Below are 25,504 nucleotides of genomic sequence, written 5' to 3'. Positions count from 1 at the left end.
AAAAAAAAATATGTAGCTCCATATCTCTGAAACCGCACCAAGGAAAAATTTGAAACTGGGCACATAGCAAGTACTCCTCAGGGGGAATGAGTGAAATTTTTTTTAATGACATCATAGGTGCCCTCGCTATGACGTAGAACGCCACATCCAATCAGCATGAAAAATTTTGAGGGCCATAGTCACACAAATGATGTCATAGGTCACATGATTTGGCAGCCATATTGGATTTACCATAAAACCTATAAAAATAGACCACTCAAAAGAAGTCCTGGCGAGGGTTTGCAACCTCTGATCACTCTTTTTCTTGTTTATAGTTGCAACTGCATCACCAAAATTCCCCAAACAGACAACACTTTAAAAAGTATGCACAAAATGCCCTTCACACCAATGTATTAGCATATAACAGCAATTAATTGTTCCTTGTATTGAAAATATATCTCAGAAAGAAATGAGAATTATCACTTGTGGTCTATATAATAAGTTGTTCAAAATAATATAGAAAGTACAATTCCCAATACATACCACTTATATGACAATTAATGTCAGTAAAAGGCATATATTTTACTCAATCACTTCAAAGAAGTTGGAAAATTCTTCAGCGTTTTTTAGAAGTATGGAAACTTCAACAAAAGGTCAAAGAGTCATGGTTATCGGGTTGGCACTGTGTGAACAAGTGCAGCAAGACAAGTAATGCGAGGGAAACATCAAGGCCGTGGTAAAGCTGTTTGGAAGCAAGACTGCAGTTTAACTGAAAGACACCACCCAAACATGTAAAATTGCAGAAATGCGAGGATGACAGAACCACAATTACTGTCAGACAAAGAGCAGGCAGGCATTGTGAATAAAATTGTACATTTTTAACCGGATAATGGGTGAGGATTGCTTCTGAATAACAGCAATACAGCTGAGCGTTCTCAGCTTCATGTCTAATCATAAGAGCTGTCATGAGAGGAGGACATACAAACCTAAAGTTACCGAGACGACGGCAGATAAAAATGTGATATGCTTGGATCAAAGGCACAAAAAAGAATAATAACTGGATGGGCACTCAGAAGAGCGCATACCTCTGCCACGTAATGCCTGATCAATGAGAACATATCGCGCCAAATACATTTTTGAGCGATCATGCTACTTATCGTTTTTGGCCCCATCTCTCAAAGGTGAAGAATCACTGGAGTAAAAAATTATGGGATCCGGCTCCGGATTCGGATCTTCAACAAAAAATAATCAATTCGTCCTTGTCACGCACCCAACGTGTCCACTATGTTTTGTCCGAATCCGTCCACAACTTTTTGAGATATCGTGCTTTCTATCGTTTTTGGCCCCATCTCTCAATGGTGAAGAATCACTTAAAAATTATGGTAGTCAGATCCGAATCCGGATCTTCACCAAAATCTAATCAGTTCATCCTTGTCAGACACCCAACCTGTCCACAAATTTAATCCGGATCCGTCCACAACTTTTTGAGATATCCTGCACTCAGACAGACAAACAGACAGAAAGGGGGTGAAAACACAACCTCCTTTACCTTCAGTGGCGGAGGTAGTAACTCGAGCGAAATCGACGGCATGCCATCGCAAATTCCCAAACTTCCCACCTCAAGTCAAGTTGAAAGATTGCAAACAGTTCCACCAGGAATGATCCAATATCAAATTTTGAGTTTGAAAAAAGTCTTCAGTTTTGACCCCTGTGACCCTAAGTCCCCACCCACTGGAGCATGAACTGGGGGTCAAATCTCAAAAATTGTTCAATATTTCATGCGCCCCCCAATGTTGATTGCATTTACAAAGTTTTATTTTAACAGGGTTTAAAATGTGCCCGTAACTGCATTTTTACCCTCGCCAGAGGAGAGGGTATTGTGTTTAGGTCCGTTTGTCTTTGTTGCTTGTTTGTTTGTTTGTCTGCACAGAACGTATGTCGATTAATTATATCCCACTGAAATTATAATGGTAATGATAATGATACATAACGATGATAATGATCATGGTACAAAATGATAATGATACTGGCAATGGTTAATGATAATGATTCACAAGAATAATGATAATTATAATGACAATGATAATAGCACATAATGATAATGATAATGGTTAATGAAACATAACGACAATGAGTATGAAATGATAATGTTACATAATGATCATGATTGATGCATAATAATAACAATAATAATAATAATAATAATAATGATGATGATTTTTACCCTCACTGAAGAAGAGGGTGTTGCGTTTGTGTTTATTTGTTTGTCTGCATAGAACTTTCGTGGTTTTCTCCGCAACCGCTTGTTGGTTCAAGACGAAATTTTCAACATAGGTGCATCTACTTATATGTAGAATGTTGTAATCATAATTATGACGTAATAGGTCACGAGGTGTGGCAGCCATGTTGGAAAAACGGTGAAAAAAATTGGACTTCTGCAGATCTGAAACTGCACGAAGGACAAAAAATGAAACTTGGCACACAACAAGTTCTCCCCATGGGGAATAAGTGTGATTTTTCATGGGATAAAATGGTCCACAGAAAAAAAAAAAAACTGATGATGCTGTCAGTCACATGATTTGGCAGCCATATTATTGTTTAAAAAAAAAAAAAACTTTTAAAAATCTTCTTCTCTGAAATAGCTGAACAGATCGAGGCAAAACTTTACACGTACGACCGCCTATCCGTGAGGAACAAAAAGTTCATACATTTGACATCGTCAATCACAGGGTTTGGCAGCCATATTGGATTTACCCAAAAACCTATAAAAAAAATCTTCCTCTCCAGAACGACTGGACAGATCGAGGGGAAACTTCACACAAATGTTCCCCAAGCCATGTGTGTACGAGTTTGTTCAGGAATAATTGAAAGGTCATATGGTTTGGCAGCCATATTGGATTGAAGAAAAATATTAAATAATGTATTCTCTGGAACCACTTAATCAATCGACGTGAAACTTCACAATTATGATCGAGTGGAGATGTGAAATAAATGTTTTAAATTATAACTTGATTGAACACACAGCAGAATTCTGGCAGCCAGAATTATTTGATTTTTTTGATCTGGGTTCTTTTTTGCTTTTTTAGATCTTTGTGGAGGATCTCTAAGTCTTACTCACGTTGTTGTTCTTCATCTTCTTCTTGTGGACTTTTTTGTTTCACAGCCTTCAGTTTTCATCGAAACTTCCTGAAACTTGGCATATACATGTAAAAATACCCTGTGCAGACAGTAACCATCTCCGATTTTGAAAATTCCTCCTAGAAAAAAAAGTTATGACGTCAATATATCTCCGCTAATGGAAATCGCCTAAAATATTATCTCCAAAACTAGGCAAGCTTTTAGAATTCTGTTTGCGGGAATCGAACAGGGCATTAGCAGAGATTAATTACTGCACATATGATACATCACTATGATGTCATATCAATTTTTATGACGTCATTCCTATTTTTTGACATTTTTGGTTTCACAACCCAGAGTTTTCATCGGATCTTCGTGAAACTTGCCATGTATATGCAGAAAGCCCATGCACAGGCAGTAACCATCTCAGATTTTGGAAATTCTTCCAAGAAAAAAAGTTGACGTCATAATATCGCCGCTAATGAAATCGCCTATACCATTATCTCCGAAACTCGGCAAGCTGTTTGAATTTTGTTTGCGGGAATCAAGCCGGGAATTAGCACAGATAATTTATCGCAAACCTGATACATCACAATGACGTCATATTCGTTTTTATGACGTCATCATTAAGAGGACGAGGATCTTAGCTCATTTGAGCTTGTTTGAATAAGGCTCACTTGGCTGTGCCTGGATGGGTTTGTGGGTAGAGGAGTAGCAGCTGAAATGTTAATCTATCTAGGTTCCTCCTGATGACTTCATCTTTTATTTTTGCTTGTTGGGGTTTCCTTTCTGATGACTCCAATGCAGCGCTGTACCTATTTAGTCTTCCATTTGATTAGAATTGAATTTATTTTAATCCCATTCCAAATTCAGTTGAATAATAATTTTTTTAAACATCATGGTCAGGGTCTGGTGTCCAATAAATGTGGGACATCTTTGTACCCAGTCTTCACTGCCAGCATTTATAAAGTGGAAGTTTGAATTATGTCTCTTACTCATTATGTAACACACCAGCACACAAACACCACATAAAACACACTACACAAAACAAGTTCTGGCGAGGGTCTGCAATCTGATCGCTCTTTCTAGTTTTTAAATCATTGATTGTTTTTACATGTTTTAAGACCCTTTCGACCCGTTGGAGCCCTTGAGACCTTTCAACTTTTCAAATATTTGCCCTTTATACCATGTAGACATTTCATTTGCAATCAATGACCTTTCATTTAGTAAAGCCTTCCATTTATTTGCCACAAAAAATACACCACACACACAAAAAAAAAAAAAAAAAACATTCCTTGGCGAGGGTCTGCAATTTCTGATTGCTCTTTCTAGTTTGGCATTTTATTTGGTATCTGATAGTCTCGGAGGAGATAGTGTGACGGAGGCAGACAGACAGACATAGTCAATTACAATACTCCCCCCTCCCCACCCCGTTTATATTTAAAAGTATGGGGATAATAATAAACTCCATAAAGAAGGACATGATAAAACAGCTTTGTATCTTTTTCATCCATGGATCATATACAAAGTGGCAGAGTGGATGGTTACCTTATTATGTATGACGTATAGACAGTGACAAAAAAAATTACACAAGGAGAGAGTTAATAGAACACTTTACCCCAGCACAGTCTTGAGAAACAAGAACATGGGCGGGATCGACGAGCGGAAAATTTGATTGGTTGTGATATCGTAAAATGCCGTAATATTTTGTCCAAGTACTGCTGAACGGAAGGGGTTTGAAAGTGCCTAAAAGGTGATTTGTGTCCTCCAGTGTATATAATTCAATTGAAATAAAATAAAGATTTTAAAGGTTGGAGAAAATTTTTTGGGGAAGTTTACCACCGTTGATGCAGCGTCTTTCACACCACCTTATTGAACATGTTACATTAGTTCTTCGTGCCTGTTGTTTGTGTCCTTCATGACGTCCTTAGGAACAGTAAGTTTCCTGTTTGGAATGATTTTCAATTTTGTTTAACTAACATGCAGGCAGAGAGAAAAAAATAATAATCTCACTCCTCTGTGTGCATGTGCGTTCGGGACCAATTCAGAGCCAAAGAACGGTAAAATGACAAACTCGTCTTCCTATTCATGTTCAGATTCATGTTACAAACTATAACACTGAATTTAAATAAGTTGTTCCTCGATCATAAACTGATAAGACGGACAGACAGATGGATGGATATGTACCAATTGCGTAACCCCGCCTTTCGCTTCGCGTGCACGGGATAATAACAGACAGACCAATGAAACGGATAATGAAACGGAAGACCAAGAAGGAACCCGAAGAAGTAAAGAGCAAAGATGGAGTCATCAGGAGGAAACAGATAGGATTTGGGTTTCAGCCGCTACTCCACTACCCTCAAACCCATCCAGGCGCAGCCAAGTGAGACTTACAGAAAAAATTTCTTCAAGAATTAACTTCTCCTGAGACATAGATAACAAAAGAGAGGAAGAGATTAAAAGAGATAAAAGATAAGAAAAAGCAAGAATTAGAATTGTGAAAAAAAAAATGTGAAAGTAAAAAAGAACAAAGATGTCGGGAAGAACCCGGACAGATAGATTTCAGCAGTTACTCCCCAGGCTCAAATGCAGCAACATGTACAAGCAATCTGCTAGCTCATTCTTGATCACGACTGTCCCATTAGCATATCATGGTACAACCAATCTCGAGTACTTGTGAACGTTTGATTTAACAAGTAACAAAGAGACAAATGCACCCACATGCAATGTCCTCCCCTATGGTGAGGGGAACTAAATATGATATTCCGAACATTTCAAGTCAAAAATTACCTGCTTGCTGCATCCGCGTGAGTTTAACGGAAGGACTTGCACGGACTTCGCTCAGACTCCGAAGACCATCTCGGTACCAACGTGTTGCGGTTTTCAGCCCCACGCCCCATACACTCATAAATACCTGTATGACACACACATCGATAACCTTTTGACATTTTTACCTCCACCGTTTCACCCTACACTCTTATCCACAACCAATTTTGTGAATTTAATTAGGCAACAACCCACCCATATACCAATGCAATTGACGATTTATTGTAACTCACGTTTCCTTCGCGTAGCATTGAAATGTTCCACCGCCATTTGGGAAATTACAGTTGTCAAATAATGGAGCAAGAAAACCAAAAACACATCTGAAAATACTTTAAACTTATATTCCTTTCAACCAATCGGCCAATCCAAAGATATACCATATCCTATCCATCAAAATAGGTAAATAACCACAATCCCGACCGCAGTTGTTACGCCTGACCGCAATCCAAACTCCTGGTTGATGGGCTGTGAGGCAGAGGCAATGTGCTCCTGTGGTAGATGGCCATTGTTGCTCACAGATCGTGCAGCTTTGGCTGTTTTGGGATGCGATCTGTGCCTCGCCGCTCCCTCAATCTCGGAGGTTCAACACAACATCAAACTGACTTGCTTTACATGGTCACAGGTAAACGATTGTGTGGAATGTCATCCGAAAGAGCCCATAACAAGGTGAAAACCATGGTCGGTGACTCCACTGTCCTTCAGTTGTGACCTTTAAATCCTCGATCTTTAAAACAGACTCGAGTAGGCTCTGCTGAAGTCATCCCGATCCCCATGGATGGACGTAAGTCTTGTGCATGCGCACACCAAAATGTCACCTCCGACATGAAGGCATCAGCACGGCCTCTCATGTGAAAAGACAGAGATTATATGGTCACCATTGGTTGAACATCAATCAAACCCACCTATCCAGATTTTGGGCTTATTTACCTCTTTTGAAGGCACCTTTTTATATTAAAAAAAAAGAAAAAAGAAATCAAACATTTAAACAGTTTTGGACATGCACCTTGCTTGACCCCATGGCCAAAGTACACATGACAACAAGACTGTCCCCTTAGCATAAGCATGCACCTCAGCCTGAAGGCTGAAGCACGTGGTCAATCGAACACACACATTCTAATTAACTCTGAAGGCCCAGAATGCATAGTCATACAATTGGGCCCCTCCTCCATAGGAGTCAGTCCTCATGATGCCAATGGTCTGCGATCCTGAATTCTGTTAATGATGGCATAACATATCAATATCTCATCAATGATGACAACATCCGTTGTTTAAATTACAATCATACCTCCTGGCTGCAATGGTGAGCATCAGCTGCGGACTACATCTCACCCGGTGAAACTGCAAAATCTGCAAAGAACAAAAGCCTGTCTGCCACTCAGACGATCATTCCTGCTCATGCAAACCAAGAAACCAGAAGGCACGTGCGATCGAGCGGAGATTAAACGAGTGAAGTGGGTGGTGCGAGCAGGAGTGATGTAGGTATCAGCAGCCCCAGTCCATTCCAAGGAAGCAGCGAATGGTTTGACCATTTCAAGAAGCGGTATGGTCTCCACAACGTCAAACTGTCAGGTGAGCATGCCTCTGTGGACCAGGAGGTGGCTGTAACGATCCCTGCTCAACTGGTGCAGCTCATCAAGGAGAAGGGGTACCTGCCAGAGCAGGTGTTCAATGCTGACGAGACTGGCCTGTTTTGGAAAAAAAAAGATGGAACACAAACTGTTATCTCAAAGCGCAAGGGGACAGTGTTGTGGTTCAAGGCCGCAAAGGACCGGGAATCTCTTATCTTCTGCGCAAGTGCAAAACGGGACTGCATGATGACACCTTTGATGCTGTAACCGTTCCCTGAACGCGTGTGCTCTCAAGGGCAAGAAGAAACCCAGGCTGCCCATGTTTTGGATGGCCAACAGGAAGGCGTGGTTAATGGCAGCAATTTTCATGGACTGGTTCCATTCCAGAATCGCTGGGCCGAGGACTCTGGGTTGGAAGTGACGATTTGGTGTAGGACTATGTCCAATGGAGATCAGGAGAGTACTCGTCACACTCCACATGTTTTTTATTTATTCGCTGATCGCATTAAGTGCCTTCTGGTTGAATGGTTTCCATGAGCGGGAGCAATCGTCTGGTTGGCAGACGGCCGGTTGTTCTTTGTGGATTATGCAGTTTTACCATGTAAGATATAATCCACGGCAATGCTTACCACAACAGTGAGGAGGTGCGTCTGATGTATAAACGATGATTGTTGTCATCATTCGTTAGATATTTATCAGTATACTGTCCTGATGTGGGCAAACAAGCCCAAAATCCAGATAGGCGGCTCCATTTGATGTTTTAAAGCCGAAGTCACATTTGCTCTATGGCAAGGATATGGTGGCCGTACCCCCCTGAATTGACAGAAAGGGTGTGGTGGCCGCAGAGTTTCTGAGGTGGCCTCAGGGTGGCCCTACGCTGTATGGCTATCTTTTACAGGCCGTAGGGGTTGCCGTGGAATTATAGCATGGAGTTATAACTTTTTTCATTTCTACGTTGGCCGTAGCAGTTCGACAAGCCAAACTGTGACGTAGAGGTGTTCCACGTCGACCTATGTAGGGCATACGGTGGGCTTGCGGTATTCGTGTGGCTGCCGTAGGCTCTTATCAATAAAAAATGAATTTTGCCAACCCCCAAAAAATGACGGCCACACTATTTCCACGGTCGCCGTAGGGTAGTCCTAAGGCGTCCCTGTGTTCAACGTACGGTGGCCTTGCGATCTGTGTGACTACCTGCGGCCAACGCAGGGTCGACGCACAGTTCCCCTACGCCCGCCGTGTGTCCTACGTACAGCCTCCATGGCAGTCTGCATCGACCGTGCGTCCACCAAGCGCTACCGCTAGAGATCGGAGTATAGGTGTTTGCCTATATTCCGAACTGGTATATTCAGTTATATGTATAATAGTTATAGTATATATATATATATATATATACATACTGGTATATTCCGAACTGTTATATTTTTATTTCAGTAAAAAAATAACTGGTATATATACCCACTCGTTACCGTTCGTCTGGCCGCACGTTCGCCATAGGGTCCCCCTGCGGTCGCCTTGCGGGCACCTTGAGGCGACCTTGTGTCTGCCTTGAAAATTCTATGGCCGCCGCAGGAATACCCTAAGGTCACCGTGCGACATCAAATCAAAGACCACATGGCACCCCCACGTTTTCGGTATCCACAATTTCTAAAAACGCCGTGCGGCTCCCCGAAAAATAAAAACATATGTGACTGCTACATAATTGCTCATGGCCATAGATTTTGTAGACCCGACGGCCGCCGTGCCAAATGTGACTTTAGCCTAACTGGTGTTGACCGTGTCATCTTCGTCTGTTTGACAGAGTCGCCGGGCCAAGGCCTCTAGGTTGGAGGTGACGCTTTGGTGTAGGATTATGTTCAATGGGAATCGGGGGAGTGCTCGTCACACTCCACATGTTTCGAGTATGTATATATATTCACTTCTAAGTTCGTCCATTGGAAGGGATGTGCCACTTATACACATTCATCCCATTGTAAAGAACTGGTAAAGTTACTTGGGAAACCAACCATGCCCATGTCTCAGGGGACCATTGGAAGGGATGTGACACTTGTACACATTTACCCCATTGGAAAGTACTGGTAAAGTTACTTGGGAAACCCATGTCGCTTGTGACTGCAGTCATGGATTTGTGAAAAAAACAAAGAAATCACTGTTCTCATGGTTTAAGTGGTGGGGATAAGAAAGTGCTATCACAGACGTGGCATTTCGTTTCAACTTCCCACGGAAATTCCAAATCGAGGTTAATATGGAATAGTACTCCCATGAGAGATATCAAGGAATATTTGTGAACTGTGGACCGTAAGGAAACAACTCAGAACTGAACACAAAACAAGTTGAGCTACTTGCTGCCCATCAACATTATACTTCACAATGTATGCATTATGCAAGGCATCTCAACGATTCTTCCAAGGCTAACCAAATTTTCATTGGCTTAACAGCCTCAAATTATTGAAAACCTCAACACAAAGTTCTGTAGTTCTCAATACAAAGACGGTCCGATAAAGACAACTAATCCATAAATTGGCTCCAAAAGTGTACATGGCAGAAACATGGCAGATTCCCTCCTCCTCCAGCGACCCAATCCAACGAAGAAGCTGTAACCATGGCGCGAGGACTTGCCTGCCATCCATCCATCCATCCATTGGAACAAGACTCTGTGCAGAGCATTGGTGCTGCCTAAGCAGTCTCCTTGGATATTGGGCACAATCCTGGACGGGTCGCCACTCCGACGCAGGATACCAGCAAGCTGGTACTCATTTTGCTGACCTCAGAAGGATGACAGGCAGAGTCAACCCCACCTGGTATTAATTCAACAGCCAAGCGGGATTTGAACTCAGGATCCTCAGATCCCAAGCCCACCACCTAACCATTAAGCCAACACCACCTGCCCCGTCTCCATATTTCCATGAATGCACTTTGCATGAAGTACACAAATGAAAGGTTCGCAACACTTATTACAGAATCAATGCCCTGACTTGTTAAACTGCAAAAGTAATTCTCATTTATTTTTGTCCAATCAGCGATTGAGTTTACGCTCTGCGCAAGTTTTTCTCTCTCTCTCTCTCTCTCTCTCTCTCTCTCTCTCTCTCTCTCTCTCTCTCTCTCTCTCTCTCTCTCTCTCTCTCTCTCTCTCTCTCTCTCTCTCTCTCTCTCTCTCTCTCTCTCTCTCTCTCTCTCTCTCTCTCTCTCTCTCTCTCTCTCTCTCTCTCTCTCTCTCTCTCTCTCTCTCTCTCTCTCTCTCTCTCTCTCTCTCTCTCTCTCTCTCTCTCTCTCTCTCTCTCTCTCTCTCTCTCTCTCTCTCTCTCTCTCTCTCTCTCTCTCTCTCTCTCTCTCTCTCTCTCTCTCTCTCTCTCTCTCTCTCTCTCTCTCTCTCTCTCTCTCTCTCTCTCTCTCTCTCTCTCTCTCTCTCTCTCTCTCTCTCTCTCTCTCTCTCTCTCTCTCTCTCTCTCTCTCTCTCTCTCTCTCTCTCTCTCCGACGCTGCCAGTCATACGGCCCTTAAATAATCAACGATTTCCTTTGAGCTGCACCTCATGCAACATAAGCATTGCCTCGGCATCGCGTACAATTCGTCACGTCAGTCGACGCACTCTGCCCATTATTCATTGGAGTCTCACGTCCGAGTGCATAACCTTCGAAAACAGCAGGCGAGATCAGCGCCTGACAAACTGCAGCCTCTTAAAAAGCAATTCATTGGCAATGGCAGTCATCCTCGAGCGAAGACCGAGAAGCACTCCAATTGTTCCAAACGCAATTTCACCCCTCGATCGACGGCTTCCGATGGAAGAGAAGACAGCAGCGATTTGGTGAAGATTACAATGGTGTTGTACTTCAAAATGACCTCCATTTTGTGCGTCTACGAATGTGTGCCGATTCCAGCTGCGGGGCTGCGCTACTTCTCCGTTCAGAGCATCCCTGCCATCTGCTGGCTGTACTTTTGATGGTGATGGAGGCAAGAATTTTTTTTTTTTCAAGACTGCTGTCAAAATTATCAAAAACACCATCACCAACGATTTCATCAAATGCAATTTGCGCATGAACGTGCAATTCCATTTAAATGACAGGAAAACATAATTGCTTGTTGCGTTTGCTTCATAAGAGTGCACTCGATGGAATATGAATCATTTCGGTGAAACGCCCATACGTCCCACTTCTAACGCCTGTACAAAACAACATAAACAAGGGAAAAGGCTGCTCGTTCGATGGCATGATTATTTCGAGCATCACATCAACATCTCATTTCTTTAAACCACAGGTTGGGTTTAGTGGGCTTTCATATCAGGCCAAAGAATGAGCATTTAAGCAGTGCTGCCACTGAATATGCTTGTGATTTGTTTGTATCTTGCTGGACTCGCTAAACTATTAAAGTGGCCATTTTTTTCCCCCAAAGAGAATGGTGGCGGGCAGCCTGGCAGGATAGCCGAGATGTAGAGGTACGCACACTCACACTCAAGCTGTCCAGCCTGGGTTTGAATGCATGTGCCATCCCTTGGATGGACGTTAAGCGGGCGTATCATCTGCCGACATTACTTGGTGGACGTTAACGATTCCACAGTGAAATTCAGGACGAGTAAGTGAGCCATCGCCGGCACACTGGCCAAATCCACAAATTTCTGCGAAAACCTACAGGGGGCACGACATCAACAACAAAGTTGTGCCCCCCGCAAATTATGCTACCTGCAGCCATGTGCTACACACAAAATAAGAGTAACAATAAGAAGAGGAACAAGGAGGAGGCTGAGGAGGAGGAATAGGAGAAGTAGAAGGAGAAGAGGAAGAAGAATATGGCTGACAGTTCAGCTCAGAGGAAGCATACTCAGCTTCAGTGTGGTCCAGTCTGTGGCTTATTCTCAAGCCGACTACAAACTGTCATCCCGGGGATTTACAGCTACCGCGTTGCATCAATGTCCCCTTTGCTAGCATTTCCTAGTGGACGTTAAAGATTCCACACAGGGCCTATATAAAAGAGAAGGCCTTTGTCTGCTGGTAGCCAAACACCAAATTGCTGTTCAATGAACAGGGGCATTGCATCAGCAGCACAGTCGTGCCTCGGTGATGATGCAACCATTGGTTAAAACTTGTAATAAAATCACAGTCCTGCATGAAAAAGAGAATAGTCAACCTTAATCCTTAGCCACACAACAAATAAAGCATCAAAATTTAGCCTCAAAATCAGAAAAAAAGTATTTTTAAAGCATAACATGAGGGTTTAAATGACTCTCAATGCTGTTAGGTCTGTGGTCACGTGCAACTCCATTCTTAACAATAGTGTTTCCTTTGTGGTCATGGATAATTCAATTCCGAACAGCACTGCGATTTGTGATCACGTCACTGAATTCCGAACAATAGTTTGCTTTGCGGTCACGTGCTACTCATTTCCAAACAGTTGTTTGCTTCATGGTCACGCAAAACTCGATTAAACAGCCTCGGTGGTGTAACGGTTAGAGAGTCTGCTTTGAGTCTGGGAGGTTGACCGTTCAAATCCATGAGTCTGGTATCTGCCGTTTCCTTGCTTGACCCTCAGCATTTGAAAGCAAACAGCACGGACAAACAGCGCTTGGAAGGCTATGGTGAACCACCCAGCATAGACCTTGCCAAGACACTGCTTCGGCAGCACCAAACGCTCAGTGAAGAGTATGGTCCAGTTAACTCAATATCGAACAATTATATGCTTTGTGGTCACATGCCACTCATTTACCAAGAGTTACATGCTTTGTGGTCCACTGCAACTCATTTGTTAAGTGTGTGATGAAAAAAGTTAAGTTAAGTTGGATTTCAATAGTTGTCTTTCTCTCTTGATATCTATTTCTATTTCTCTCAAAGTGTTCAATGGGGTTGTAAGACGTGAGAAAGAATTGGGAGAAAGAGAGAAAGAAATCAGAGGGGAAGGGGGCATGGGAGGGAGGTTAAAATGAAACTATGTATATATATATATATATATATATATATATATATATATATATATATATATATATATATATATATATATATATATATATATATATATCCGATGCTTCTCTTCCACCTGCACCAAACATACCTTCATGACCTTGTTCATCTCATTACTTCTTATCTGCTCAACTTCCTTGCACGCTCCAAGGTCCAGTAGTTCCTGTATGTAAATAATGGTCGTCAAAGATGTCCAAACGTAATATTTTTCACTTTTCTGAAAGCTAAAGCAGAAGAAACTAGACCCGATCTCTCAATGGTGAAGAATCACTTCAGTTTGAAAAATTCCAGTGTCTGAATCCTGATCCAGATCTTCACCAAAATCTAATCACCAAACCTGTCCACCAAGTTTTATCCGAATCCATCCATAACTTTTGAGATATCCTGCGCACAAACAACAAACAGACAGACAAACAGACAGGTGTGCAAACACAACCTCCATCTATTGCAGACGGTGGAGCGAATAAAGCCTGTTTGAAAATCATGGTTCTTTGTTACGCTGTGGGACTGCATCATATGAAACGAAAAGCAAAAGTGAAGGTATGGCCATTTTGCATCAGCACATGGAATATGTCGTTTTCTTCCAATAGTCAATGAATGCAAATACAACTCGTCAGCAAAGCGACGGCAATAATAAGGGGGGGGGGGAGAGGAGGCAGGTGTAGGGGAGGCAGAAAGGATGAAGAAGGGGGAACTATGAAAGGGAGAGGTGGGGAGAGCGACACCTCACCAAACATTGCTATCCACCGTGAGAGGGAGGGAGGGGTGCAAGAATGGGGTGGATGGATGAGAGAGCGAGAGAGACAAACACAGACAGACAGAGACAGCAAGAGAGCGACAGAGGTGTGGGAGGAGAGCGCTGCATTTTATTTGGAGGGAGCGAGGAGGGACAGAGAGAGAGAAGGGTGGAAGGGAGGAGATGGGGGGGGGGATAAAGACAGGTGAGGGGTGGAGCTGGGGTTAGCAAAGAGAATGATATGCAATGCTTAATGATCATACAAAAAAAACATGTCAGAAGAGGTGTACACACAACCACACAACAGAGTTTACAATGTGATCCGCTGACACATCTGCACACTTTGATATCCCAGTTCCAGAACATTTGTGGGAACAGGAACCAAAAGCAATCACTGAAAACATGGTAGTACCGCTCACGTACGGCCTAATGATCCCATGGAGCATGAGCATAAAAAGTAAAGCGTTGATACTCCAATGAAACGGTTGATAAGAAACGGCTCGCTTTGCATGCAATTGGCAATCACTGAACCATCATATTAAACATACACCCCCCGGATGCTGCGATTCTCGTTGGGAGTGAAGAGGATGGACAGGATTAAAAATGAGTATCTTAGAGGGACAGCGCAGGTAGGACGGTTTGGTGACAAAGTGAGAGAGGTGAGATTGAGATGGTTTGGACATGTGCACAGGAGGGATGCGGGGTATATCAGGAGAAGGATGCTGAGGATGGAGCCGTCAGGTAGGAGGAGAAGAGGAAGGCCAAAAAAGGAGGTTTATGGATTTGGTGAGGGCGGACATGCGGGTGGTTGGTGTGACAATGGAAGATGTGGAGGACAGAGCGAAATGGAGACGGATGATCCGCTGTGGCGATCCCTAACGGGAGCAGCGAAAAGAAGAAGAATAATAATCCTCCCTTTCAAATCCTGCCCCTCACTCCCCCTTCTCAAAGCTGCCCCCCTTCACATTTACAAAGTTGCCTCCTTCCCCCACCTTCTCTCTTCCAGCTCATTCTACCACCTCCTCCAATCTCCCACTTCCCTTTGCCCCCTCTCATATGACTTCCCACTTCCACTCATCCTTTCAACACCGAGCCCTTTGTCCTCCTCCCCATCCAACCCTTTCGCCTAGCTCTTCCACAATCTGTCATCAACTGTCAACAACACTCACTACCTCCACCTCAGCTCCCTCACACTACCCTCCCCCTCCCCTCCCCTGCACCCAAAGCCTCCTCCCCTCCCTCTTCCTTAACAGTGTGGACCTCAAACATCCAGGTAACTTCCACTCATGTCTCGCAGACTTCCTCTCCTGTCGCAGTCAACGCATGGTTCATAATGGAATTCTCTCATCCCCTCTTCTCGTCCAGGCTGGAGTTCCTCAAGACAGTGTTCTGGGCCCTGTTCTTTTTCTGGTTTTCATCAATGATCTCTCAGATTCCCTGGAAAATCCGCTTTATCTCTTTGCTAATGGCTGCACCCTTTGCCCTACCATCTCTGATCGGCAGGCAGCAGCCTATTCACTCTCTGCAGAACAGGATAAAATTACAAGCTGGTTAAACACTTGGAATATATTTTTCAATCCTGACTCATCTCACACCCTCACCACATCTCTCCACAAGGACCGTCTGGAAAACCTCCCCACCGACTTTATCAATAAACCCCTTGAAGAACAACCTTCATTCAAGCTTTTGCGCTTCACCAACTGCCACGATCTTTCATGGGAAAGCCACATCTCCAATCTGGTCACCAAAGCCAGTCACCGACTGGGCATCCTCCATTCTGCAAAGTCCGTCCTTGGCACACCTGAGCACCTGACCAAATACAAAGCTTTCGTCCACAGCCTGGTGGAGTACTGCTCTCTCCTCTGGGCTGGTGCTCCTGCCTCTCACCTTTCTCGGCTTCACGCTATGGAAACCAAGGCATTTAGTATCATTGGTATCTCCTGCGAAGATGCTGAGACTTTCGGTCACTCACTCTCTCACCGCAGGCAGGTCGGTGGTCATTCTGTCTTTTACCATCTCCTCTCCGGTCTCGCCCCCCCCGCCCCCTCTCTGTCTGCGAAATGTCCCACCCTAATTTCTGCAGGGTGCTCAACGTCCGCCAGCAACCCCCTTCTGGTAAAACTACCAAAATCAAGAATCACTGCTCACCTTCACTCTTTCCATTCCTCTTTTTTCCCACCTTTGGAACAAACTCCCACACTCTCTTCAATCCCACTCTTCCATCCAGGTCTTCAAAACAGCTGTTCACCACCATCTCTTATCTTACCCCATCAAAAACCATGATCTTTTCTTCCCCCATTAAAACACCCCAAACCCACCTCCTTCAAATTCCCTGCTTTCTTTCCTGAAAGTCCCTGTCGTGTAAGGACCTGAAATTCCCTGTGGTGTCCATCTTGTTTCCCTGTGTACCACGCACCATCCCTCTCCCTTCCATAGATCTCCTCATGTCTTTTCCTTCCCTCTCCCATGCCTCTTGTGCCCTGCTCCCCTTGTTGTATGTGCAGTGTGTAAGCTCTCAGACGAGCCTCGACATTGTATCCCAAAAAATGAAAATAAAATAAAAACCTTGTCCACCAACCTTTGGGATTCACTTCTAACATAACCACATTGGAAAACTTCTCCTTTGGCATTGTATTTCTCTTTCGAATGACCATCGGTGGTAACTTCCCACCATCTGCTGAACATGAGAGAACCACTGTGAAACTGGACTGCTCATAGCTCATAGTCCTGATCGTAACAGTCTCCTTCTCTTTGGACTCAACTGTTCTGTGCATTGGAATATCAAATGTCAATGGCACCTCATCCTTGTTGATCACCTTCAACATATCCAAATTGTCCTCCTGGGTTCTCATCTGTGCAGATTCATGCATGTTGTCCAACTTCTCCTCCAACTTCTCTGGCAGAGCGACCTAATTCAAATGCTTTTCTATGTATAAAACTGAAGCACCACGAAGGATCACCTCTGAACCTTTCAACTCCAAAATCAGTTGTGATTTGTCTGGCCTGTAGTCTCAGGTACACAGTATTAATTCTTGACAAGCGGCACGTTGAGTCAGACCACATTCCCCCAACTTATCCTCAATGTTTGTCCACCTGTCTTTGGAGCCACGATTAGTCGTCTTGGTTTTATTGGAAGTCCGCAATGTGTCCCTTGCTTTATTGCCAGTCTCAAACACATTTCTCGCTGACACAGTATTGCCTGTGCACAGCCATATTCCCACCATTTTTCTCAGTGAACTTAACAACTTCCAACTTAAAAGCTGCCATGTATGACTTGTGTGATTTCACAGGAGGCATTTTGAGATGACGAAGTAAGGATGGATGGATATAATTAGGATTGAAAGGGATGGATCAAACGTTATTGGAGAGTGCATGCTCGGTATTGATAGGATAATTTTGCATGCGTTAGTGAGCAGATTTACGTTTGACTACAGAATCGGCAAACGTTTCGGGAAATGATTTCTGGAGTGTGTCTTTAACTCACAATTATACAATATATTTCAGAAAATATCACACTTTGCAAAAAATAAAAGCTTTCATCGATGCATTTAAATGTCATAAACCAAAGATTAGTCAATTCTGAATACAAGTGTCTCCATTCCTGAATACAAGTCTCTGCTAAACTCTCCAGACCTCCCACTGGTCGATCCCCTTGATTAATGTATTATCATCTACTATCACGACTTTAATGGGTGCAATTATTATCACCATCTTGTGGGATAGGCAAGGGAACTTTGCGATTTGGGCAGGACTGTAATTTGTTCACGCTCCCGGAGATACCCTTCACAAAGGGCACCGTGGGATCTGTAAAATCTACCAATGACCAATATTGGCATATGGGACTCCTAGTTTGATGTCCTCCCGATAGACGGTGCATACATTGATGCATCACCCTGCATGCAAAACACCAGGATGGATTTATAGCTGAGTTGGATTTCAAACACAGGTTAGCAGGTCAAATGCTGCGCATACCTCCAAGCTATCCTGCCAGTCATGGTTCATGTCGTGTACATTCGGTAAAGTGAAAAGACTCTCACAGCAGTCTCTTTATCCCCAGTTGAAAACTCAAGGAAAATAAACAAACGAGCAAGGAAATTCAGTCTTCAACACAAAATGTCAAAATGCACCAAACACCTGGATAATCCGGAGCGAGTGCTTCCCGAGGCATGGAACTCCTTGCAGTTGCTCGATTTTGGCGACACGAAAAGGAAGAGATTTCAAAACGGATGCAGCTCTCCGAAAAGCCAGTGCACGACCATCGCTCTCTGAAAACTCCGCACCTTCAGCCAATGCTTCAAGTGCACACTACATGGAAACAACAGTGAACTGGAACTGCAGTCACAAAATTCAACAGTGAGTTATGTTTTGTTATGCCATGTTTTAACCATGTGCATATGCAATCGGTTTCACGACGATACGGCAGATGTCAAATGCTGCAAAAATACAGTAACTCACAAATATCACAGGGGTTACGTTCCTGGAAAATGCCGCAATAGTTAAAACCAGGATCATGGAAACCAAGGACCAATGGGAAAAAGGGGGATAATTTCCTGAGCTTTGAGAAAATAGAGAGGAAGGTCAGCGACAACAAGAAAAAAAAAACATTAAAATAAATATAAAGCCTGCTAACATTGACAAAAACATGTAAAATAAATAAGTACAGTATAAAACAAGAAGGGTCCTCGATAATGCGCATACCTCCACCACGCAATGCCCGATCCAGTAGAACATATTGGGCCCAATAAATTTTTGAGATATTGTGCCACATACAGTGCCTATAAAAATAGCACCGCAAAGCGGGTGTTACCCCTCAGCCCCTTGACGCAAACTAATTTCAAGATGGTGGCCATATTGAAAATCACAGCACACCCATTTTTGAAAGGAACCTTCCTCCACTCAACCCCAACACACCCAGCAAAAATGGATTTAATCGGACAAGGCGTTCTCCTCGAAATTGACGGAAACCAATTTCAAGATGGCTGCCGTGGCGGCCACAGTGAAAATCGCAGCGTGCCCATTTTGGAAAGGAACCTTCCTCCACTCAACCCCATTATACCTCACCAAAATAAAATCAATGTGTGAAGCCGTTCTCAAGTTATTGTCCAGAAACGAAATTCAAGATGGCTGCTCCAGCCGCCATATTGGATATCGGATTGCGCTGAATATCGAAAGGAAACTTCCTCTAACCACCCCCATGAAAATAAAATCGATCTGTCAAGCCGTTCTCAAGTTATTGTCCGGAAACCAAATTCAAGATGGCTGCCCTAGCCGCCATATTGGATTGCGCTGAATATCGAAAGGAACCTTCCTCTAAACACCCCCATTATATCACACAAAAATGAAATCAATAAGTCAAGCCGTTCTCAAGTTATTGTCCGGAAACCAAATTCAAGATGGCTGCCCTAGCCGCCATATTGGATATCGCATCGCACTGATTATTATCGAAACGAGCCTTCCTCTACTCAACCCCAACATACCCTGCAAAAATGGATTTAATCGGACATGGCGTTCTCCTCGAAATTGACGGAAACCAAAAGTTGACAGACGCCCGGACGCCCGCCAAATTCAAGATGGCTGCCCTAGCCGCCATATTGGATATTGGATTGTGCTGTATATCGAAAGAAACCTTCCCCTAACTACCCCCATTATATCCCCATGAAAATAAAATCAATCTGTCAAGCTGTTCTCAAGTTATTGTCCGGAAACCAAATTCAAGATGGCTGCCCCAGCCGCCATATTGGATATGGCATCGCACTGATTATCCAAAGGAACCTTCCTCTACTGAACCCCAACATACCCTGCAAAAATGGATTTAATCAGACAAGGCGTTATCCTCGAAATTGACGGAAACCAAAAGTTGATAGACGCCCGGACAACAATACCCCTTTTTCAGCCCAATTCGGGCAGAGGGGTAAAAAGTGTACACCCGCTTTCAAATTTTTCACCTTTTGTTGCCTTATAGGCATTAATTAAATTACATTAAATCAGACTTTTTCCACCTTTATTTACACATTGTAACCCACAACTTCCAAGTAAAAAAGAAATTCGACAAATTTCAGAAAATTAATTTAAAATACAAAACTAGAACATCTTGGTTGGATTCTAAGGATTCGTCACTTCTTGCTTGTCATTTTCATGATCTTCCTGAGGCATGGAATTCCTTGCATTTGCTCGATTTTATATGCTCAGACTGAGGCGAGTGATCTCACTGTGAAGGACACATTCTATGTTGCGCTCAAGTCTGTGGTTGATCAGTACCCCAGACAAGATACTTTTCTTGTCTTGGGGAATTTCAATGCATTGACTGGCACTGATAGGGATGATTATGAGACGCGTGTTGGTCCCCATGGGTCTGGAACTGTGAACCAGAATAGCACTAAGTTCCTTGATTTTGGAAGAAGTCATGGACTTAGGGTGGCTGGTTCATGGTTTCAGCACTCACAGGCTCTTCGCTGGACTTGGTATTCCAACGCTGGTGGTGTGGCAAAGGAGAATGACCACTTGCTCGATGATGGTCGGTGGAGAACGATTCAGAACTGCAGGATCTACCGGAGTGCTCAGCTCCTCAATACCGACCACAGGCTTGTTGTAACAACTCTGACATTGCAGCTTAACTCCAGGAGAATGGCACCATCACAGCCAAGGCTGGATGCTGGCAAGCTCAAGGATGAGAGAGTAGCTGAGGAGTTTGCAAACAGGCTAAGTGGTTATATGGGGGGTCTGTGTGTTTTGGGGAATGCTGAAGAGTTGTGGAGTGCATTCAAGACCACCATCCTTGATGCTGCTGGTGGATGTCTTGGAAGAACTTTGTCTCCCAAGGGATACTGGATACCATCAACCAAAGTCGCAGGGCCAGGCTTAATAGCAGAGCTGAGCTGTTCAGGGAGTTGAGGCATTAAACTGTACGTACATTGAGTGCGGACATGGATGCCTATGTGGGACAAATCTGTGAATGCATAGAGCATCAACTGTGAAGTAATTCTAGTCCTGCTTAAAGAGGAATTCATGCATTGCGCTCTTCCAAGCCCATCCCTCGATGTACTGAAGGTAGAGCGGAGGGGGTGGGGTTTTAAAAGAGGAGTCCAAAGTGAAGGCCCGCTGGACAGGTTACTTTGAGTGGCTGTATGAGGCTGACCCACCAGCTGTCGAGTTGGACATCAGGGGTATTACTATCCCTATTGCTGCCCCTCCAATCAACTGTGAACCACATTAGTTTGTGGAAACACAGTCTGCGGTGAATCATTTGAAATGGGGTAAAGCTCCTGGTATCTTTGACATCCATGCTGAACTTCTCAAGGCTGGTGGAAATGTTGCACTCGTGTCGTTGCATGCAGTTCTGTGCTCTGCCTGGAACACAGGCATCATCCCAACTGACTGGAAGAGGGGGCCTTGTTGTCCCACTCTGGAAAGGGAAGGGTTATCGCCAGGATTGCAACAGCGACAGAGTGGTGACGCTGTTCTCAATGCCAGGCAAGGTCTTTGCTCGGATAATTATTGATTGAGTTTGCCACCATCTGCTTGAGCACCAGCACCCAGAGCAGTCAGGCTTTACACCAAAGAGGTCAACGATTGACCGTATCCTTGCTCTTCGGGTCCTCACCGAACGCAGACGAGAGTTTTGGCAGGGGCTACTTGCAGCCTATATTGACCTGCACAAAGCATTCGATTCAGTGAATCAGGATGCCCTCTGGAAGAGTCTTGGTCTTCGTAGGGTGCCACCAAAACTGATAAATCCGATGCCTGAACTAAAGTCTTGGACTGATAGTGGGGTGAGATGTGGTGACACCATCTCCGACTTATTTCCAGTTGTTACTGGAATTCGTCAGGGTGTGTCCTGGCCCCAACGCTTTTCAGCACTTGTATGGACTGGATTCTGGGGAAGATGTTGGAGCGATCAAGCTGCGGTGCATCGTTTGGGAATGTCAAAATCTCTGACTGATTTCGCAGACAATGCAGTCATCTTTGCAGAAGCACTGGATATCCTTGTCGTGGCCCTCAAAGCACTGAATGAGGAGTCGGAGCCGCTGGGATTATGGGTTTCTTGGGTCAAAACTATGATTCAGCCTTTCAATGACATCTTGGATGCTGCTATCCTGTCTGTACCTGTTTGTGGTGAGGATGTTGAAGTCAGGAAGAGATTCACTTACCTTGGCATGATATTCATGTCTCCGCATGTTGTGAGCTTGGAGTCAACAGACATCTGGGCCGGGCCTGGGGAGTCATCGATTCACTGGATCATGAGGTGTGACGCTGTTGGTAGCTATACAGGAGGGCGAAAGTCTGAGTATTTAAGTCCTTGGTACTTCCAGTCTTGCTCTCGGGGTGTGAGACTTGGACTCTGATCAGGTATCTGAGACGGAGACTTGGTGCAAGTATGCTTAATGATGTAATAATGTGGGTGGAGGCATATCTTCGAACATCTTGATGTCGAAGTGTGTCCTTCTCGTTTTCTCATTTCGAGAAGTATTACGATGTATAATTTTGTGTGTCCATCACAATTTATTCCAAAGGGTTACTGCCGTGGTAGATGAATGAAAATTGTACCATTGGAACTGCTGCATTAAGCTCCAGGTCCTGTATGAAGTGTTGTCATCACTAATTCATCACATTTACCAATCAAATGTAATTGATGACTCAATGTCAGGTAAGCTCCGTCAGGATCAATTTTTTTCCAATATCAAAATATCGGTGGGCTCATGCCAGTACATCGATTACAAAACTTTTTTGGGGGGGTGAGACCATGGGGGCAGCTGGAAAGGCCACCGTGCATTTTACATTGGCACGCTGTGTGTGTAAAATACATTAAGCTTTCACATGCTTCTCACAAAATTAAATGTATGGCCTTACTGACCACGTGTGTGCTGCTCAGCTATAATTGGCACACGCGATGACGACATATTATGTACACACCCATATTGGCACACACGATGATGTACAGTATTGATATATGATCAGCACAGGCAAATGACGATATAACCACAGGTCAGTTTTTAAATTAAAGATGTCAAATATTAAGCATGACGATTTTCGTTGTCATGGAAATGTACTTTGTTCAGTTGCAACGCATTGTTTAAGTTTTTTAAATGTACATAAACTCAGAGGTGATTAACCACATGTCCATCGATATCTCCATTATAATACCAAGCTTGCACACTAAAAACTCGGCTCGCTATCACACGATCCCTATGAAATTGCTGTGGCACTTAGCGGACATGCCGACAATGTTTGGGAAGTCTTGGCGTTCCATAGTACCACTTGCATTTTGCACAATGCGTATTTTTGTCATTCCCCGTGTACGGTCTGTCGTCTGCTACCAGCTATGTTGTACTGCTATCCCGTGCAAGTGCACGGGTATCGCTCGTATAATTATATTGTTGTGGTTCTCGGAACCGCATGCATACAACAGATAGGTGTCCCAAGACAGTTATTGCATTATTATACGTGTAGATAGTCCCTTTCCTTTTGTTTCGCGGGACAACAAGGGAGTGCATTGTGATGATCCAATAGCTGGGGTTGCTTAAATCATTTTTTTCTCCTTAATTTCGTCCCCACTCTTCTTTACGTCTGATTATTCCTGAGGTAAATCAGCCACGTGTGCCTTCGCTGTAAGGTGGGGCCTCATGGAGGCAAGCACGTGCGGCACCACTGTGAGGGAACTGCTGCACAGAGATCCTCATTCCCGGGCGAGCCCTAAACCCAATGTGTGCAGCGAGTCATGTGGTGCGCTTGGCGGTGCGAGATTATCGACTTGAGCTTCCGATGATCTGGGGAAGATTGCCGGTTGCATTAAAAAGACATGCGAATGAATACCTCTTAAGAGGCTAGACGAATGGAGTTTTTCACAACACAGGAAACATAGCCAGCACGACGCCCACGCTGCACGATACGCATACGGAGGCCGATAAAGACGACTCCACATCATGTTGGGCGGGATACGAGTGTGCAGAGTAGAAGCGGCTTGTTCCTTTTCAACTTCAATATCCGACATGTATTGGTGTTCGCCCCGCGCACACGCCAGCGGAGTCGTGTGAACGTGAGCGCTGGCCACGTGCGTAATGGCCAATCCGCGCGCACTGTATGGAATGTGTTCGAAGGCGGACACGTACGCCGCTCGTGAAACGTGCATGCATTTATCCATGGCAATGTACCTTCGGACCTCGCTGGCAACAGCAGATTCCCCACGGATGGTGAATGTCTTCTCGTCTCTACGGCCAGTGAAGCTGCGATCGAGCCGGGGAAAGTACAGTGTGGGTTGCATTGGCGCGCGCGTTAATAAACGCTGGTCGGGCGCCCGGGTGGGCATGCGGGACCCTCGGCCGGTTGCCAGGGCACGGCCCGAGGGTTTTTGCAGGACGATTCGCTTGCCAATTTTGGTGTGGGCGATTCATGTCGTCTCGTGGGGTTGGAGCGGAATATTCCCGCTGTCTGGGATGGCCTTGCCGGAAACGAAGTGAGGTGGTTTCCAGCCAAAGTTGGCGGGTCACTTGAGGGGTCGGGGCCAATCAGAATGTCCAATTCAGGTGATGACATTTCGATTTGGGGTGGCCCCTCCCCCCGAGCTGCAAGTCCTTTTAAGGTTGGAGCAGTCCCTTCCCCTCTCTCCTCTTTTCTCTTTTGCCCGCTCGATCTGGCCCCGCCCTCGTCCCTTGGCACGAACCACCGCCTGCTTTCTGCACGCCGCCTCCTCATGTCCGTCCACATGACGTCGACCCCACCCGCCTACCACCCTGTCCTCGCATTCTGGACTCCGCCCCTTCTCCACTCACTCAAGCTCCTCCTCACGAACAAGGTCTCCACACATGTGGCTGAAGCCAGAGATGACGCGCCCACTGTCGGGTACCCCACCACGGAGCATTCCCCCCCCCCAGAAATGTATTGGTGGCGCGTCGTGCTATCGGGCGCAAAGGTACCAAGATCATAGCCTCAACTCCTTTCCCTTCCTGTTGCAATACTCCCTCTTCATCGGTGTGTGTGTCTGTGTGTCTGTGTGTCTGTGTGTCTGTGTGTCTGTGTGTCTGTGTGTCTGTGTGTCTGTGTGTCTGTGTGTCTGTGTGTCCGCCACCTGTCTGCTGAAGTAAGAATGCAAAAGATCATTATCATTATTATTATTATTTTGTAATTATTTTCACATTAAGTCTGCTCTGTGTCCCCTTTTGGAAGTTGCTTGTTTATTTGCTGCACCACACCTCTCCCCTATCTCTGCACAACACACCCCAATAAATCTTTATCGTGCCACATACCATTCCTCGCCCATTGTGAATAAATCATTATAAGGAATGTTCCCAGCTCGTCTTTGTGGTTTCTTTCATTGATCCAGCATGGTCTGAATCCTAG

General features: G+C 44.4%; 1 protein-coding gene across 11 annotated transcripts in view; it reads right to left on the bottom strand.

Moving 5' to 3' along the window:
* Positions 1-25,504, bottom strand: part of LOC147033798 (DNA-directed DNA/RNA polymerase mu-like) — an 83,018-nt gene that overhangs the window by 26,873 nt on the left and 30,641 nt on the right. For 10 of the 11 annotated variants that reach the window (XR_015055430.1, XR_015055429.1, XM_085871150.1 and 7 more), the window contains 3 exons: positions 18,305-18,475; positions 13,526-13,597; positions 5,887-6,010 (listed from right to left, as the gene is read on the bottom strand). Coding sequence is in view for 9 of the 11 variants with exons in the window: in XM_085871150.1 (XP_085727276.1) it covers positions 5,887-6,010; positions 13,526-13,597; positions 18,305-18,475 (367 nt within the window). In the remaining 2 variants the exon portion in view is untranslated. The remainder of the gene's footprint in view (positions 1-5,886; positions 6,011-13,525; positions 13,598-18,304; positions 18,476-25,504) is intronic. The other variant, XM_085871170.1, reaches the window with a different exon arrangement.

This window comes from Eptatretus burgeri, chromosome 1 (assembly GCF_056783735.1).
Source record: "Eptatretus burgeri isolate ZD-2024b chromosome 1, Ebu_testis_v1, whole genome shotgun sequence".
NCBI lineage: Eukaryota > Metazoa > Chordata > Myxini > Myxiniformes > Myxinidae > Eptatretus > Eptatretus burgeri.
The sequence above is the reverse complement of the archived record's forward strand: the minus strand, read 5'-3'. Positions and strand labels throughout refer to the sequence as shown.